Source organism: Schistocerca serialis, chromosome 4 (assembly GCF_023864345.2).
Source record: "Schistocerca serialis cubense isolate TAMUIC-IGC-003099 chromosome 4, iqSchSeri2.2, whole genome shotgun sequence".
Classification (NCBI taxonomy): Eukaryota; Metazoa; Arthropoda; class Insecta; order Orthoptera; family Acrididae; genus Schistocerca; species Schistocerca serialis.
This window is the reverse complement of record NC_064641.1, coordinates 859,787,281-859,805,270: the sequence shown is the minus strand read 5'-3', so window position 1 is coordinate 859,805,270 and position 17,990 is coordinate 859,787,281. Positions and strand designations below refer to the sequence as shown.

General features: G+C 42.3%; 1 protein-coding gene across 1 annotated transcript in view; it reads right to left on the bottom strand.

The window, feature by feature from the left end:
* Nucleotides 1-17,721, bottom strand: part of LOC126474813 (dynein regulatory complex subunit 3-like) — an 88,653-nt gene extending 70,932 nt beyond the window's left edge. The window contains exons 1-4 of the mRNA XM_050102286.1: nt 17,490-17,721; nt 16,974-17,257; nt 16,699-16,871; nt 899-1,108 (exon numbers count right to left, since the gene is read on the bottom strand). Of these exons, the coding sequence (XP_049958243.1) occupies nt 899-1,108; nt 16,699-16,871; nt 16,974-17,257; nt 17,490-17,649 (827 nt within the window). The 5' untranslated portion in view covers nt 17,650-17,721. The remainder of the gene's footprint in view (nt 1-898; nt 1,109-16,698; nt 16,872-16,973; nt 17,258-17,489) is intronic.
* Nucleotides 17,722-17,990: the final 269 nt, after the last annotated feature.

The following is a 17,990-nucleotide window of genomic DNA, read 5'->3' as shown; positions in this document are numbered from 1 at the left end:
TTTGCTTTTTCCTCTCTCTCTCTCTGTCCTTAAATTTTAAGCCTTGCTATTTTTTGCATAATTTTTTTTCTGATCATCTTGTCACTGCTTTCAAAAGTGTATTTTTAATGGTTTGCGACTCTTCTTCAATTGTAGCTCTTGCACTTATAATGGTTCATTTAATCAGCTAGTGCTGTTTGATAGAGATAGCTAATACTTTTCATTTGCAGGATGTGTATCATGTATTTTTCTACACAATACTGGAAGCTAAAATAAGTACTGTCTGCAGACTGTGTGTAGGTTTCAGTGTGAAGCTCTATATTGCAGTGCAAGTCTACAATGTGTTACCAGTAGACATCATTCAAAAAATAAAAAAAATACCCAGATATTCAAAAATAAGTAAAAGAACACCTTATTGGCCACTCCTTGCACAATTTATCTGGTTATTTGGGCTCGCAGATGTAAGTTCCACTTAACTCTAATGCTTGTATTAAAAGAGATCTTGACTTTTCCAGTATGCAGACAGCTGATAGTGTTCTGTGCAAAATTACATACATATTTTCAAGTAATAAATAAAAACGGAAGCTTAGTAGTATAAGAGAACAGGCAGCAGCCTTTTTAAAACTAGGTATTTTTCCCTTAGTACACATATCTAAAATAATCTGGAAGTCTTCCCCATAATTATCAATGTAAGTAAATTAGTAATACTCATAATTTGTTATTAGCACACTTTACAGATCATGATGTGTGAATGAATGAACATGAATTACTGACTAAATGATCAAAAGGTTAAAAATATGAGATCAGGTACACCTGACATGGAAGTTTTTACCCAGCAATGAAATCACAGAATCAACAGTTGCAATAAAGTCTGTAAAAGTCAGACCTATTAATAACAATCACAAAACTAAAAGGATACTCATTACACACTTCCACAACTTCGTCATCCATTTTCAGGAGTGCTTGACCATCTCCATCATTTTCAAATAAAGCACTAAAGAGCTGATCACTGTCTAAATACTCTACAAATGCTGCTGTGTAGGATTTGAGCTTCCTTTCTTCTTCCTCCCTTAGTTTGATGTAGGCTGCTGTTTCAGCTTCTGTATCTTCAAGCTCTTTGAGAACATTGCTGTAACACAGAAAAGCATTCAGTGAAAATTCACACATACTACTAACTTCAAGTAAAAATAGCACGCAAACACTACTTTAACATCTGCATAGGCATAACAACACTGCTACACTATACAGTCAGTGCAGATATTTCATCAGCCGATGATGGCTCAATAATAGCCAAGCAAGGGAAACCTTTGCAAGAAAAACTAACTCACTGTGTGAGTCAATCTATGGGAAGCAGAGAGTCTGAACTCAAATAGTGACAGGCATGGGATTACTCAGTATGCAGCAGGCATGCACATCTACTGGCTAACGGCTAAACACTCGGCAACAGCACACAGCATGAAGTGCAAGGCGAGGTCAACAGTGGTTGAACTTCAGGTAAACATTGGACCACCTGCAGGTAAAACCTCCACCAGTGGGTCTGCCCATACTATGTGTCACATGCACCATCCAGGCCTCCATCATGATGTCCGTTGGTGGAGATACAAAATCCCTCCCCCAAGAGAAGGCCACACAGGGCCTTCTGCCACAGAACTGGAGAGGCTCCTGGAGAGTTTGGTAATAGACCAACAACTGAAGGAAGCCACTGGCTTCACTCAAGGCACAGAAAGGCCCAAAGGCTGAGCTAAAGGGAGCTTATCAGCAGCAGTGGAGGCAACGCCACCACTGTCAGTGAGTTGGAGGAGGAGGAGGAGGAGGGCAGATTAAAACCCATGGGCTCCACACTGGCAGGTGCAAATGTGTGGCTCAGTGGGGGCAGAGGCTGCAGGCAACAGGAGGATGCAGGGGGCATGGAGGGAGTGGCAACAGTGATGTACACCACTGCAAGTGGGATCCCCCTCCCAGAGCAAAGTCATGACTAACACTGCATCTGGCTGACCAGAAGACCATGGTGATGTGTCCCAATAGGGTGTGGGCAAACTGATTTGCATGGCAGGTCAGGTACTCCTTGTCAACATGTACCACAAAAAACTGCTGACCTTTGTGGCTCACACAACACCTAGCAGCCACCACTACTGTTGTCCGCAGGACTAGGCGCAAACGGCAGATCCTGGAGGACAACACAGTTGTCAGTGGTGGTTTGCTGTGGCATGTGACTCAAGACGCAGCAAAGCCAGGAGACCTCACAGCCACCACCTGTACAAATGTTCTGTCACAGTGCACCCATTGGCTGGATTCACCTAGCATACAGTCATAAGAGTCAACTACGCATCAGCACAGGAAGAGAGACACTCTAACTTCTTCATTTGGGTCTTAAATGTACACATGAAGTGCACAACCTCCAAATTAGAAGCCAGGTGAAATGGGGCATTAATCAGATGCCAGATACCACTATTAACACTTCTTCAAACTTCGAAAATACGAACAGCCTACAGTTATTGGACACAAGGATCCCCCAATGGCAATAATAACTGACAGCACACTAACAGTGGCAGTCGAAAATGTGGAGGATAGCTTGGCTTCTTACAGTAAATTGGACATTCATCAACCACCAACAACCACTTGCTGCCCAAAAATTGATGTGCACTCTGTCCCAAGGGTGCTCTGGGACTGACCAGGGAGAGAACTGGTTCTGTGCAAAGGCCCAATAAGCCCACACCTGATGTTCAACATCATGATCTATTGCTTGCCAGTAGATTTGATATGCATCCTGCATACGAATCATACAGCACTGCAATGCACGCAGAATATGGAGTGTGCAAGGATGCCACTTGACAGCATTGCTCCTGTATGGCAAGCAAGAGGACCCCTTGTACAACACCGAGCCAAACACATAGGAGGAAAAAGTACACAAAAGGATCACGAATGCGAATGTGAGAGCTTCCTGCCAATCAAACTCTGGAGCGTGTCCCACTGATAGCTGTGCTAGTGCATCAGCATTGGCATGCTGGGTGGTAGAATGATGACAAATATCATAGCAGTAGTTATTAAGAAAGAGGGCCCACCTTTGCAATCAATGTGCAGTCAGTCCTCTCCAGCACCTTGAAATGAGGGCCAAATAAGGAAACCAACAACTTGTCATCAGTGACGAGGAGGAACTGCACCCCATACAGGAAAATGTGAAACTTCTTAATTCTGAAAATAATAGCTCATGCCTCCTTTTCCACCTGTGAATAATTATACTGTGCAACAGAAAGCAGCTTTGAGGCGTAAGGTATGGGCTATTTGGTGCCACCTGGGTTCCAATGGGACAGAACAGCACCAGTGCCATACTGCAATGTTTCATAGGCCAGGCTTAAAGGTCTACCCAGTGTAAAGAAAGCCAGACAGGGAGCGAAGCACAAACATTGCTTGGGAAACTGAAAAGTTCACTGACAATCTGCAGACCAGATAAACTGAATACTCTTCTGGCAAAGTCAGTTAAGGGGCCAGGCCTCGGGAATGAACTGAGTGTAATATGATACCTTACACAACATTGTGCGCTGGCAGGTTGACAATGGCATCAATGTGGTAATCAGTACATATGAGAGAGTCCGCACAAGAGGTAGCACATTTAGAACACTCAAAACAGCACTTGCACAATCCAGGCCAAACATGACTGTCTAGGATGCTTGTGGTGCTGGTTAAACTGCCACCGTGCCACTATCACATGGCCTTGATGTCCAAAATACTGCTTAAGTAACTGACAAAGCTCATCAAAGGAGAGTTTCTTGGACTTGGTGGAGGGCTTCAAATTTTTGACGATTTCATACTGCTGAACAAGAAGGCAGCCTTTTCAATTGGATGGATAATACGCCTTACCTGGCAGTGCAGCAAGAACTGGCACAGGTAATTCTCCCTCCTTTCCATTGACTCATCAAAATTGGCAAATGGTATTGTGGGGCAGGGGGTGAGGGGGTGTTGGTAGCAAATAAAACTGCATAGTGGGTACCAGGTCCTCCACTGGTGAGCCAAAGGCACAAAGCAAGTGCATATTCTGGTTTATCTGTGCCTGCATCTTCTGTTGCTGTTGATGATACATCTGCAACTGTTGCTGCTCCTTCTGTAGGTGCAATTGTTTCTGTCAGCACTGCAGAAATGCTGGATCCATGATGGTCCAACTTACCATTATTAAAAGGAGAAAAGAAAAGAATAGGGGCATCACAATGTAAGAATGTCTTTTGTTGCCACTTTAGCATCTGCACAGGCATAACAACACCACTACACAACATGATCATGAGCAGGCAGTTGTTTGATAATACCTGGTCAACTGTATCCTGTGAGAAGAAAATGAGCTCAGCGTGTCAATTGATGGGAGAGTTTGAACCCACTTGGAGACGGGCACAGAAATGACTCAGCACATGGGAGGTGCAGTTGGCTAGTGGCTAAGCAGTTAGCAACAACACAAGACATCAGCAGAAGGTGAGGTGCACAGAGTTTAAACTCTGGGTAAACTCTGGCTGGCCTGGCCTACTGCCACCTGAAGGTAAACAGCTCCACCAGCAGGTCTGCCCATACTAAACATCAAGTGTGCTCTCCATGACGTTTTCCACACTACCCCATTGTTCTACCCATACCAGCTCATCTGCCTCCATCGTACTGCCCACTGGTGGGAGTACCAAAACTACATTCATGAAGTACTGTGTCTTCACATGGGAATACCAAAACTACAGTCATATTTATTTATATCAATAACATACACTCCTGGAAACGGAAAAAAGAAGACATTGACACCGGTGTGTCAGACCCACCATACTTGCTCCGGACACTGCGAGAGGGCTGTACAAGCAATGATCACACGCACGGCACAGCGGACACACCAGGAACCGCGGTGTTGGCCGTCGAATGGCGCTAGCTGCGCAGCATTTGTGCACCGCCGCCGTCAGTGTCAGCCAGTTTGCCGTGGCATACGGAGCTCCATCGCAGTCTTTAACACTGGTAGCATGCCGCGACAGCGTGGACGTGAACCGTATGTGCAGTTGACGGACTTTGAGCGAGGGCGTATAGTGGGCATGCGGGAGGCCGGGTGGACGTACCGCCGAATTGCTCAACACGTGGGGCGTGAGGTCTCCACAGCACATCGATGTTGTCGCCAGTGGTCGGCGGAAGGTGCACGTGCCCGTCGACCTGGGACCGGACCGCAGCGACGCACGGATGCACGCCAAGACCGTAGGATCCTACGCAGTGCCATAGGGGACCGCACCGCCACTTCCCAGCAAATTAGGGACACTGTTGCTCCTGGGGTATCGGCGAGGACCATTCGCAACCGTCTCCATGAAGCTGGGCTACGGTCCCGCACACCGTTAGGCCGTCTTCCGCTCACGCCCCAACATCGTGCAGCCCGCCTCCAGTGGTGTCGCGACAGGCGTGAATGGAGGGACGAATGGAGACGTGTCGTCTTCAGCGATGAGAGTCGCTTCTGCCTTGGTGCCAATGATGGTCGTGTGCGTGTTTGGCGCCGTGCAGGTGAGCGCCACAATCAGGACTGCATACGACCGAGGCACACAGGGCCAACACCCGGCATCATGGTGTGGGGAGCGATCTCCTACACTGGCCGTACACCACTGGTGATCGTCGAGGGGACACTGAATAGTGCACGGTACATCCAAACCGTCATCGAACCCATCGTTCTACCATTCCTAGACCGGCAAGGGAACTTGCTGTTCCAACAGGACAATGCACGTCCGCATGTATCCCGTGCCACCCAATGTGCTCTAGAAGGTGTAAGTCAACTACCCTGGCCAGCAAGATCTCCGGATCTGTCCCCCATTGAGCATGTTTGGGACTGAATGAAATGAAGCGTCGTCTCACGCGGTCTGCACGTCCAGCACGAACGCTGGTCCAACTGAGGCGCCAGGTGGAAATGGCATGGCAAGCCGTTCCACAGGACTACATCCAGCATCTCTACGATCGTCTCCATGGGAGAATAGCAGCCTGCATTGCTGCGAAAGGTGGATATACACTGTACTAGTGCCGACATTGTGCATGCTCTGTTGCCTGTGTCTATGTGCCTGTGGTTCTGTCAGTGTGATCATGTGATGTATCTGACCCCAGGAATGTGTCAATAAAGTTTCCCCTTCCTGGGACAATGAATTCACGGTGTTCTTATTTCAATTTCCAGGAGTGTACTTTTGGTTAAATTTTATTTCCATCCCCTTCCCACAATAAAGTGCACATATTCTGTAAATCTAAATATGATCTCTCTCTCTCTCTCTCTCTCTCTCTCTCTCTCTCTCTCTATCTCTCCCTCCACTTTTACAGTAGTGTAAGAGTGTTCCATATATTGTATCAATTTTAGAAACAAATAGAACTTTTTTTCTACAAGAGCTGGATATATGGTGGATACAGTGAGTCAACATTGTCAGTGACCTTGAGATCTACCTATGTTTATTTTCTAGCATTTAACTGAATCCCTATTAGTAGACATACAAATCTACAAGGCCTTCGGATATACTTATCTTTGTCAATATTTCACTCAAAGTTACAGAACAATGGTTCAGTTTGATATCTGGAGTGATACCATGGTTTGAACAACAAACAAAAACTTTACAGAATGTTTGTCTACTGCTGATATCCAGTGAAAAACAAAAAGAACCTCTATGTGGAACACTCCAGTCTGCCGGCTATCAATATTGCCACTGTATAATTACTGAAAACGAAAATACACTGCCTCCCCTGTTTCTGTCAAATTAATCACTACTTTTCACTTTCAGATATTCAGCTGTCTTGCAATTGATCTTTTTTAGTCATGGCTTGTGATGCCATTGTTACGCCACCAACTAAGTGATACATCACAACTACAACATGACCTTTAATTTTGATGACGTTTTATGTATTTTTTCAGGTGACTTACAATAGTCATTATACACTTGAGAAAATGCATGACACAAAGTCTCATTAATCTTTACTAATTATTAATACCAGTTTTGGTAAAAGACCATCTTCGCAGTATGAAAGTACACTAATACTATTCACATGCTATTACACATACTTACATGGAAAACTACATGTCAACTATAAATTCATCATAATGGTGAATCTTTAGCACAACAGTAAATGTTCTAAAACAAAAAAGCAGTAATCTACTAGACAGCAACTGAAACTCAATGATTGGATTTCATGATAAGAGAACAAATCTGAAATCAGATTTTGCAATATATTTTGAAGATTACTGATATATTTATAATGATGTTTTGATTAATTAAAATTACTTAAAAATCATGTTTAAGGCGAAAACAAATCAAGGTACCTCTTCTATTAGGCTTAGTGGGACTATTTCATGGAAGTTATCCCCCACAAAATCTATTACATCACTTTCAATAAGAAGTGGTTCTCACTGTCAATCAATGTTAGTAATGAAACTTCCTGGCACACAGTTTTAATCTGCCAGGAAGTTTCATATCAGCGCACACTCCGCTGCACAGTGAAAATCTCATTCTGGAAACATACCCCAGGCTGTGGCTAAGCCATGTCTCCCCATATCCTTTCTTTCAGGAGTGCTAGTTCTGCAGGGTTCACAGGAGAGCTTCTGTAAAGTTTGGAAGGTAGGAGATGATATACTGGCAGAAGTAAAGCTGTGAGGACAGGGCGTGAGTCATGCTTGGGTAGCTCAATTGGTAGAGCACTTGCCCGCGGAAGGCAAAGGTCCCGAGTTCGAGTCTCGGTCCGGCACACAGTTTTAATCTGCCAGGAAGTTTCATATCAGCGCACACTCCTCTGCAGAATGAAAATCTCATTCTGGAAACATCCCCCAGGCTGTGGCTAAGCCATGTCTCCCCATATCCTTTCTTTCAGGAGTGCTAGTTCTGCAGCATTCGCAGAAGAGCTCCTGTAAAGTTTGGAAGGTAGGAGACAAGATACTGGCAGAAGTAAAGCTGTGAGGACGGGGCATGAGTCGTGCTTGGGTAGCTCAGTTGGTACTAAGACCCTTCAAAAGTCTTCTGCTAAATGTGTTGTAATCTACTTTATGCAATATTCTTACCGTTTGCATCTGCTGGACAAATGTTCTACTTACTTCAGGTGCACTTCCTACAAAGATAATTATGTAAGACAACAGAAAATGAGAATACGTAAAATAAAACAAAACTCTTGTCTTCAGGTCAACACAATGGGAGATACTTCCAAGGATGTAGCATGCTAAACTGAACATCTTTATTAGTTTATTCAGTGTGCTGACTCAATATTTATTCTGGACCCCAAAGACTTCTTTCAGTATACAACCATTAATGTCTAGTTCTGCAGATAGAGAATCACTACTGCTCATTTGAAATTGCATACTATGAGCCTCTGTGGGACTAAGACATAAGACAGTTAGCAACGATCCACTCGTAGACCTGTTTAGCTATCATCTGATTTGTGATTGCTAAGACTGTTTGGACCCTTGATTAGGATGCTTGAGTCATTGTCGGCAAACATTTCAGTTTTTAAACTGCTCTTTAATGTCAATGGAATGTCACTGGCATAGGTCAGAAACAAAAATTGGTCCAGTACTGCTTCCATGGCACTCCATTCCTTTTTTGTTTATTTATTTACTTTTAACACAGCCCACCATGAATTACTCTGCTGTGCCAACTTTTTGACCTGAGAGTAGCACTTGCAACAAACATGCTCAGTTATTTGCTGGATGTATTCCAATCTCTGTTTTCCCCATGCAGTTTTTACCTCTACAGCTCCCTCTAATACCATGGAAGCTATTCCCAGATACCTTAAGAGGTGTCCTCTCCTCCTCCCTCTTCTCCTTGTCAGTGTTTTCCACATATTCCTTTCATAATCGATTCTGTGAAGAACCTCCTCATTCCTTACCTTATCAGTCCATCTTACTTTCAACAATCTTCTTTGGCATCACATCTCAATTGTTTCAGTCCTCTCCTGTTCTGGGTTTCCCACAATGCTGTGCTCCAAACATACACTCCTGGAAATTGAAATAAGAACACCGTGAATTCATTGTCCCAGGAAGGGGAAACTTTATTGACACATTCCTGGGGTCAGATACATCACATGATCACACTGACAGAACCACAGGCACATAGACACAGGCAACAGAGCATGCAAAATGTCGGCACTAGTACAGTGTATATCCACCTTTCGCAGCAATGCAGGCTGCTATTCTCCCATGGAGACGATCGTAGAGATGCTGGATGTAGTCCTGTGGAATGGCTTACCATGCCATTTCCACCTGGCGCCTCAGTTGGACCAGCGTTCGTGCTGGACGTGCAGACCGCGTGAGACAACGCATCATCCAGTCCCAAACATGCTCAATGGGGGACAGATCCGGAGATCTTGCTGGCCAGGGTAGTTGACTTACACCTTCTAGAGCACGTTGGGTGGCACGGGATACATGCGGACGTGCATTGTCCTGTTGGAACAGCAAGTTCCCTTGCCGGTCTAGGAATGGTAGAACGATGGGTTCGATGACGGTTTGGATGTACCGTGCACTATTCAGTGTCCCCTTGACGATCACCAGTGGTGTACGGCCAGTGTAGGAGATCGCTCCCCACACCATGATGCCGGGTGTTGGCCCTGTGTGCCTCGGTCGTATGCAGTCCTGATTGTGGCGCTCACCTGCACGGCGCCAAACACGCATACGACCATCATTGGCACCAAGGCAGAAGCGACTCTTATCACTGAAGACGACACGTCTCCATTCGTCCCTCCATTCACGCCTGTCGCGACACCACTGGAGGCGGGCTGCACGATGTTGGGGCGTGAGCGGAAGACGGCCTAACGGTGTGCGGGACCGTAGCCCAGCTTCATGGAGACGGTTGCGAATGGTCCTCGCCGATACCCCAGGAGCAACAGTGTCCCTAATTTGCTGAGAAGTGGCGGTGCGGTCCCCTATGGCACTGCGTAGGATCCTACGGTCTTGGCGTGCATCCGTGCGTCGCTGCGGTCCGGTCCCAGGTCGACGGGCACGTGCACCTTCCGCCGACCACTGGCGACAACATCGATGTACTGTGGAGACCTCATGCCCCACGTGTTGAGCAATTCGGCGGTACGTCCACCCAGCCTCCCGCATGCCCACTATACGCCCTCGCTCAAAGTCCGTCAACTGCACATACGGTTCACGTCCACACTGTCGCGGCATGCTACCAGTGTTAAAGACTGCGATGGAGCTCCGTATGTCACGGCAAACTGGCTGACACTGACGGCGGCGGTGCACAAATGCTGCGCAGCTAGCGCCATTCGACGGCCAACACCGCGGTTCCTGGTGTGTCCGCTGTGCTGTGCGTGTGATCATTGCTTGTACAGCCCTCTCACAGTGTCCAGAGCAAGTATGGTGGGTCTGACACACCGGTGTCAATGTGTTCTTTTTTCCATTTCCAGGAGTGTATATTCTCATAAATTTCATCCTCAGATCAAGGCCTATGTTTGACACTAGTAGACTTCTGTTGACAAGGAATGCCATTTTTGCCATTGCCAGTATGTTTTTTTGTGTCCTCCTTACTCCATCTGTCATAGTTCATTTTACTACCTAGACAGCAAAATTGCTTAACTTTGTGATCCCCAATTCTGGTGTTAGGCTTCCCACTGTTCCTGTTTCTGCTACTTCTCATTATTTTTGTCTTTCTTCGATTTACTCTCAATCCATATTCCGTACCCATTAGACCGTTCATTCCATTCCACAGATCCTGTAATTCTTCTTCACTTTCACTGAGGAAAGCAATGTCTTCAGCAAATCTTAGCACTGATTATCCTTTCACCCTGAATTTGAATCCTGCACTGAAATCTTTCTTTTATTTGCATCATTGCTTCTTCAATTTATAGATTCAATGGTAGAGATGAAAGGCTACATATATGCTTACACCCTTTTTAAAATGAGCACTTTATTCTTGGTCTCCCACTCTTATTACTCCCTCTTGGTTTTTGTACATATTATATAATACCCATCTTTTTCTATACCTTACCCCTACTTTTCTCAGAGTTTCGCACATCTTGCAGGATATCGCACTGTCAAACACTTTTTCCAGGTCAACAAATCCTATGAACATGTCTTGATTTGTCTTCAGTCTTGCCTCCATAATCAACTGCAACATCAGAATTGCCTCTCTGGTGCCTTCACCTTTCCTATAGCCAACACGACAGTCATCTAACACATCCTCAACTTTCTTTTCCATTCTTCTACATATTATTCTTGTCAGCAACTTGGATGCTTGAGCTGTTAAGCTGACTGTATGATAATTCTCCACTTGTTGGCTCTGGCTATCTTCGTAATTGTGTAGATGATGTTTTTCTGAAAGTCTGATGGTATGTCGCCAGTCTCATACATTCTACAGACCAAAGTGAATAGTTGTTTTGTTGCCACTTCCCCCAATGATTTTAGGAATTCTGCTGGAATTTTATCTATCACTTCTGCCTTATTCGATCTTACGTTGACGAAATTCTGATTCTAATACTGGATCCCTGACCTCTTCTATGTTGACTTCTGTTTCTTCTTCTATCATGTCATCAGACAAGTCTTGCCCCTTGTAGAGGCCTTCAATGTACTCTTTTCACCTGTTCACCCTCTCTTCTGCATTTAACAGTAGAGTTCCCATTGCACTCTTAATGTTACCACTCTTGCTTTTAATTTCATCGAAGGTTCTTTTGACTTTCTTATATGCTGATTCAGTCCTTCTGACCATCATTTCTTTTTCGATTTCTTCATATTTTTGGAGCTGCCATTTCATTGTAGCTTCCCTGCACTTGCTATTTATTTCATTCATAAGTAACTTGTATTTCTTTATTCCTGAATTTCCACGAACATTTTTGTACTTCCTTCTTTCGTCAAGCACTCGAAGTATTTCTTCTGTTACCCACGGTTTCTTCGAGTTACCTTCTTTGCACCAATGTTTTCCTTTCCAGCTTCTGTGATTGCCCTTTTTAGAGATGGCCATTTGTTTTCAGCTAAACTGCCTCATTAGCTATTGCTTAGAAAAAGTCATATCTCGTCATTCATTAGTACTTCCATATTCCACTTCTTTGCGCACAGATTCTTCCTGACTAGTCTCTTAAACTTCAGCCTGTTCTTCATCCCTACTAAATTGTGATCTGAGTCTATATCTGCTCCTGTGTAGGCCTTATGATCCAGTATCTGATTTTGGAATCTCTGCCTGACCATGATGTAATTTAACTGATATCTTCCTGTACCTACTTGCCTTTTCCAAGTATGACTCCTCCTCTTGTGATTCTTTAACAGAGTATTCACTATTACTAGCTGAAATTTATTGCAGAATTCAATTAGTCTTTTTCATCTCTCATTCCTAGTACCACACTCATATTTTCCTGTAACCCTTTCTTCTACTCCTTCCCCTACTACCACATTCCAGTTTCCCATAATTATTAGATTTTCATCTCCCTTTATGTACCTGAACTATTGTTGTCAGTTCTGGTTTGCTGTCAATTCTGATAAGAACAATCCTATCGCTGAACTGTTCACAGTAACTCACTCTCTGCCCTATGTTCCTGTCCTTAATGAATCCTACTCCTGTTACACCATCTTCTGTCACTGTCGATATTGCCCTACACTCATTTGAACAGAAATTCTTGTCTTCTTTACATTCCACTTCACTGACACTCACTATATCTAGAGTGGGCCTTAGCAATTCCCTTTTGAGATTTTCTAGCTTCCCTACCACGTTGAGACTTTTGACAATCCATGCCCTGACTCATATAACATTATTCATCCACTAGTTATGCAATAATCACCTCCCCCTTGGCAGTCCCCTCCCAGAGATCCAAATGAGGGACTAGTTTGGAATCTTTTGCCAATGGAGAGATCGTCACGACACTTTATCAATTACAGGCCATACGTCCTGTGGATACACATTATGTGTCTTTTATACGGTGTTTTCCATTGCCTTCTGCAACCTCATGCCATTGATCATTGCTGATCCTTCCACGTTAGGGGCAGTTTCCCAACCCAAGGGGAAGAGAGTGCCCTGTGCCTCTATCCATTCCTCCATCCTCTTTGACAAGGCCATTGACTGAATGAGGGTGACTTCTTACGTTGGAAGCCTTTGGCCACCATTACTAATGATTTTTATTCAAAATTTAAGCTATGGTGGGGCCGAACCCAGGTCAGAGGACATTTTCATTATTAATTAAAAAAAAGCTACCCCTAGGCCTTGGGTGCCTTAGATACAATCACTCAATGAAACCCTCTGCTGTCTGTTATTGAGATAAGATTCCATCATGCAGAAGGATGCCATTAATGCATTAACATTTCAATTTGCATGAGTCACAATTGTAATCACAATGATCACATAGGTTCAGTCATACGTAAAACAGATAATAAATTTTATTTCATTGGTAGGATACTAGAAAAAGCAATCAGTTTACAAAGGAGAAAGCTTTCAAAAACACTTGTGCGTCTATGACCCATACCAAATAGGCCTAATAAGGGATATTGAACATATACAAAGGACAAAACTAATGGTCATAGGTTTGACTGACTCAGAGGAGAGCACCACAGAAAAGCTGAAAAATGTGAACTGCCAAACAATTTAAGATGTATGTCCACTATTCCGCAGCAACCTATATTAAGTATCTAAAATCAGAATACATTAGAGATCTCTATGTATCACTTTTGTAGGGGCTGTAAATATTATTAGACCAATTACAAAAGGCACAGAGGCATCCAAGCAGTCACTCTGGACATGCTACTTGTGTACATGGAGCAGGAAGAAACCCTAATATGTGATGTAATGGAAAGAACCTATAGCCAAGCTCTTCACAGTGGTTTGTAGAGTATGAGTACAGACGCATGATTAATACTTACAGAATATTTTTCCCGTTACACATTTAACCTTGGTTATTCTAAAGCTAATATTAACTGATTTTGAAAAGAATGACATTTTTGTCATACTGGAGACATAAGTGATTGGTCAAATTCTTGTTTTGAAAATAATTTATTTTCCAGCACAATCACAAAAATAAATTATCAGTTTTGGCCATCACCAGCCATAATCAGATCATAAAATGGATACCTATAGTATTTCACTCCAGCCACTGAGAAAACCACATTGTCAATTTCTATTTGAAATTCTGAGTGATACAGCAAAAAATAAACCACAAACTACCAACATTTTCTTATCCTATATCTTATAGATCAGCACTGGTACAACAAAAAATTCCAGATGTTACACTCTTTTTTCATCCCTTCCTTTACAGAAGATACCTGCCTTCAGTTATACGTAAATACCCTGTAATACTAAATTATTCTATCTCTAAAGGTCATTCTTAGCAGGAAGTAAATTTCATGATTAAATTAGGTAAAGTAAAATAGTCCATACATTTAATACTACACATCCACACACAAGTTATGGCTGCCCAGCATCTCACAAACTTTGAAACTACTCATACTGGTGTCATGATTAATTCTGCCAATGTTGGAGTGATTATCTGTATCTACATCTATTCTCTTCAAACCACCATGAGGTGCATGCAGAGGGTACATCCCATTGTACCAGATATTAGGGTTTCTTCCTCTTCCATTTACATATGGAACGCAGGAAGAATGACTGTTTGAATGTCTCTGTGCATATAGTAATTATTCCAATCTTATCCTCACAACACTATGTGAGTGATACAAAGGGGGTTGTAGTATATTCCTAGAGTTATCATTTAAGGTCAGATCTTGAAAATTTATTAACCAACTTTCTCGTGATAGTTTCCAGCTATCTTCAAGAGTCTTCCAGATCAGTTCCTTCAGTATCTCTGACACTCTGCCACAGATCAAACAAACATTGATGCTGCCCTTCTCTGTATATGCTCAATATCCCCTGTTAGTCCTATTTGGTATGGGTTCCACATACTTGAACAATATTCTAGAATGCGTCATACGAGTGATTTGTAAACAATCTCTTTTGTAGACTGACTGCACTTCCCCAGTATTCTACCAATAAACGAAGTCTACCAACTGCTCTACCCACAATTAAGCCTAGGTGATCATTCCATTCCATGACCCCACAAAGTGTTACACCCAGGTATTTGTATGAGTTGGCCAATTCCAACAGTGACTCATTTACATTATAGTCATAGAATGCTAGGTTCTTTCGTTTTGCAAAGAGCGCAATTTTAATTTCTGAACACTTAAAGCAAGTTTCCAGCCTCTGTACCACTTTGAAATCTTATCAAGATCTGACTGAATATTTATCCAGCATCTTTCAAACAGTACTTCATCATAGATAACTGCATCATCTGCAAACAGTCCAAGTTTACTATTAATATTGCTTGCATGGTCATTGACATATAACATGAACAGCAGGAGTACCTACACACTTCCCTGGGGCACACCTGAAGCTACTTCTACTTCTGATGATGACTCTCCATCCAAGATAACATGCTGCTTCCTCCCTAACAAAAAGTACTCAATGCAGTCACAAATTTCACTTTATACCCCATATGATGGTACTTTTGACAATAAGCATAGGTGTGCTACTGAGTCAAATGCTTTTCAGAAATCAGTATTGGATCTGCCTGACCACATTGAGCCAAAGCTTCCGATATGTCATGTGAGAAAAGTGTGCGTTGGATTTCAAATGATTGATGTTTCCAGAATCCATGCTGGTTGGCACTGAGGAGGTCATTCTGTTCAAGATACCTCATTATGTTTGAGCTCAGAATATGTTCTAAGACCCTGGAACAAATTGATGTCAAGGATATTGAAAAGTAATTTTGTGCATCTCTTCTACTATCCTTCTTGTAGATGGGTGTGACTGCTTTTTTCCAAGAACAGGGCATGGTTTTTCGTTCAAGGGATCTACAACAGATTATAGTTGGAAGAGGAGCTAACTCAACTGCACCTTCGTATCGCATCTGATGTGGATTCCATCGGGCCCTGGGGCTTTATTCAATTTTAACGATTCTAGCTGTATCTCAACACCACTGACTCTAACACTTCATTCATATTTTTGTGGTACAAGGATTAAATTGGGCCAATTCTCCTGGGTTTTCCTTTGTAAAGGAACTTTTGAAAATGGTGTTATGCATTTCCACTTTTGCTTTACCACCCTCACTTTCAGTTCCTGTCCCATATGCTAGGAGCTGGACACTAACTTTGGTGCCACTAACAGCATTTACATATGACCACAATTTCTTTGGGTTTCATGAAACATAATTTGACATTATTCTGCTACGGTAGTCACTGAAGGCATCACAAATTGCTGTCTTGACGGCCAAATATGTCTCATTAGCATCTCTCTATCTACAGCCCTAAACTTTGTTTAGCACCTATATTACACACAAAACAAATAAATATACACTTTTTTATATATAATATATTTTAGTTGTGCTTATGACGAGGTGACAAAAACTGCTCTGCAACTGCTACTCGTACTCTAAAATACATAAAAATAATTTCAAATTCATCTAATTTTCTCTTTTTCTGATGAGATTACAAAAGCGTTGATACACACCATAAAATGCTTCAAGGCAACCATCAGCCCCCACAATGAAATATAAAGTCGTAAGTCCAGTAATGCCCAATATGGCTCCATAACAGGCATAAGAGCCACAAATAAATGGTAATTGCTTCTTAGTACAGTACTGTGACAATAGAATTCCCTCCCCTCTTTTTTTAAACAAATTAGGTACCTATTTGGAATAATGACTGCCAGCTACACACTCAACACTGTGATTAAATTATGTGAAATTTCTTGTATAATTTGAAAGAAAGAAAAATTGCACAGTAGGATTCAGGTTTACCTGTACTTTTTTTTGGCAGCTTCTTTTTCATGTGGGTAAATAAATCGGTAATGGTAATACATTAGCATTGGAAGACACGCATAAATGTATTCAGTGAAATCATCTTCTTGTGAACATGGATTCCCTTCCATTGTAAGAGATCGTAACAGAGGAAACCGCCTTAAATACACAACCTGAAAAATATCTTTCTTAATTAACTATCCTGATTTAGCAGTGTATACTATAATGCAATGTAAGTGTTGAAATATTTCCTTCACATACTAAATCGATCTTACACTATCTCTGCCATCTATTCTGTTTCTTCCAATGCTAAACAGTTTTAGATTGATTAACTGGTCCATATTTTCTACTTTTTTAATATTATTTTCATAAACTGTGAGTATTTCAAGCTTTGTAAGTTTTTCCAGATTTTCTAAAACCTCGATCTGATTGAAAGATAAATCCAGCTCTTTCAGATTTACAAGCGCATCCAAATTCTCTATCTTCTGAATAATATTTAATGTAAGTTGCAGTTTCACTAGGGATGTCATCATCCATAAATTGTCGATTCTAAGAATATCTGAAACGTATAAAATGCAGTATTTTTGTCATTAACAAAACTTATTATATATATTGTATTCTGCTCTATGAACAATGAACGAATTCGTAATATTTGTATTTGTTTTGTTGACTCTAAGAACATCTGAAACGTATAAAATGCAACATTTCTGTCATCAACAAAACTATTACATATGTATTGCATTCTACACTATCAATAGCGAACTAATTCTTAAATTTCTATTTTTACTGACTCAGGTCCTCTAGTCGAATTGTGTGAACTTTCTCCAAAACTATTCCATCTCTCAAAAATACTTTTCCGGCTTCTCCGACAGGTGCTTGTTGCATAACCAAATTCTTTAATAGATCCGTATCTATAACTCCAGGTTCCGGATTATCGTGTATGACACTCATCTTGAGCTAAAAATTCAGCAATCCTCAGTCTTCTTATGAAATTACACGAACTTACAATTGCAATCTCGTAACTTTCCAATTACAGCTGTCCCGTGAGTTGTTATAGCAACATGTTTCTGTGTGTGACGGAATTATGGACGAGCGAAACTGAGCGGAATGAAGCAGCAATTTATGCTTACAGGGGCCCTCACACGCTCTTTATTTATTGCGCAACAATATTGTGTCAATACATTGCGCGAAAGAGCTAGGCCAACAACGACACAATATTTCTGTGGAATATTTATGCACGGGGCGGCAGATTTCTGCCTTCAGAGCGAAAACGTAGGCGCTCGATAATGTGC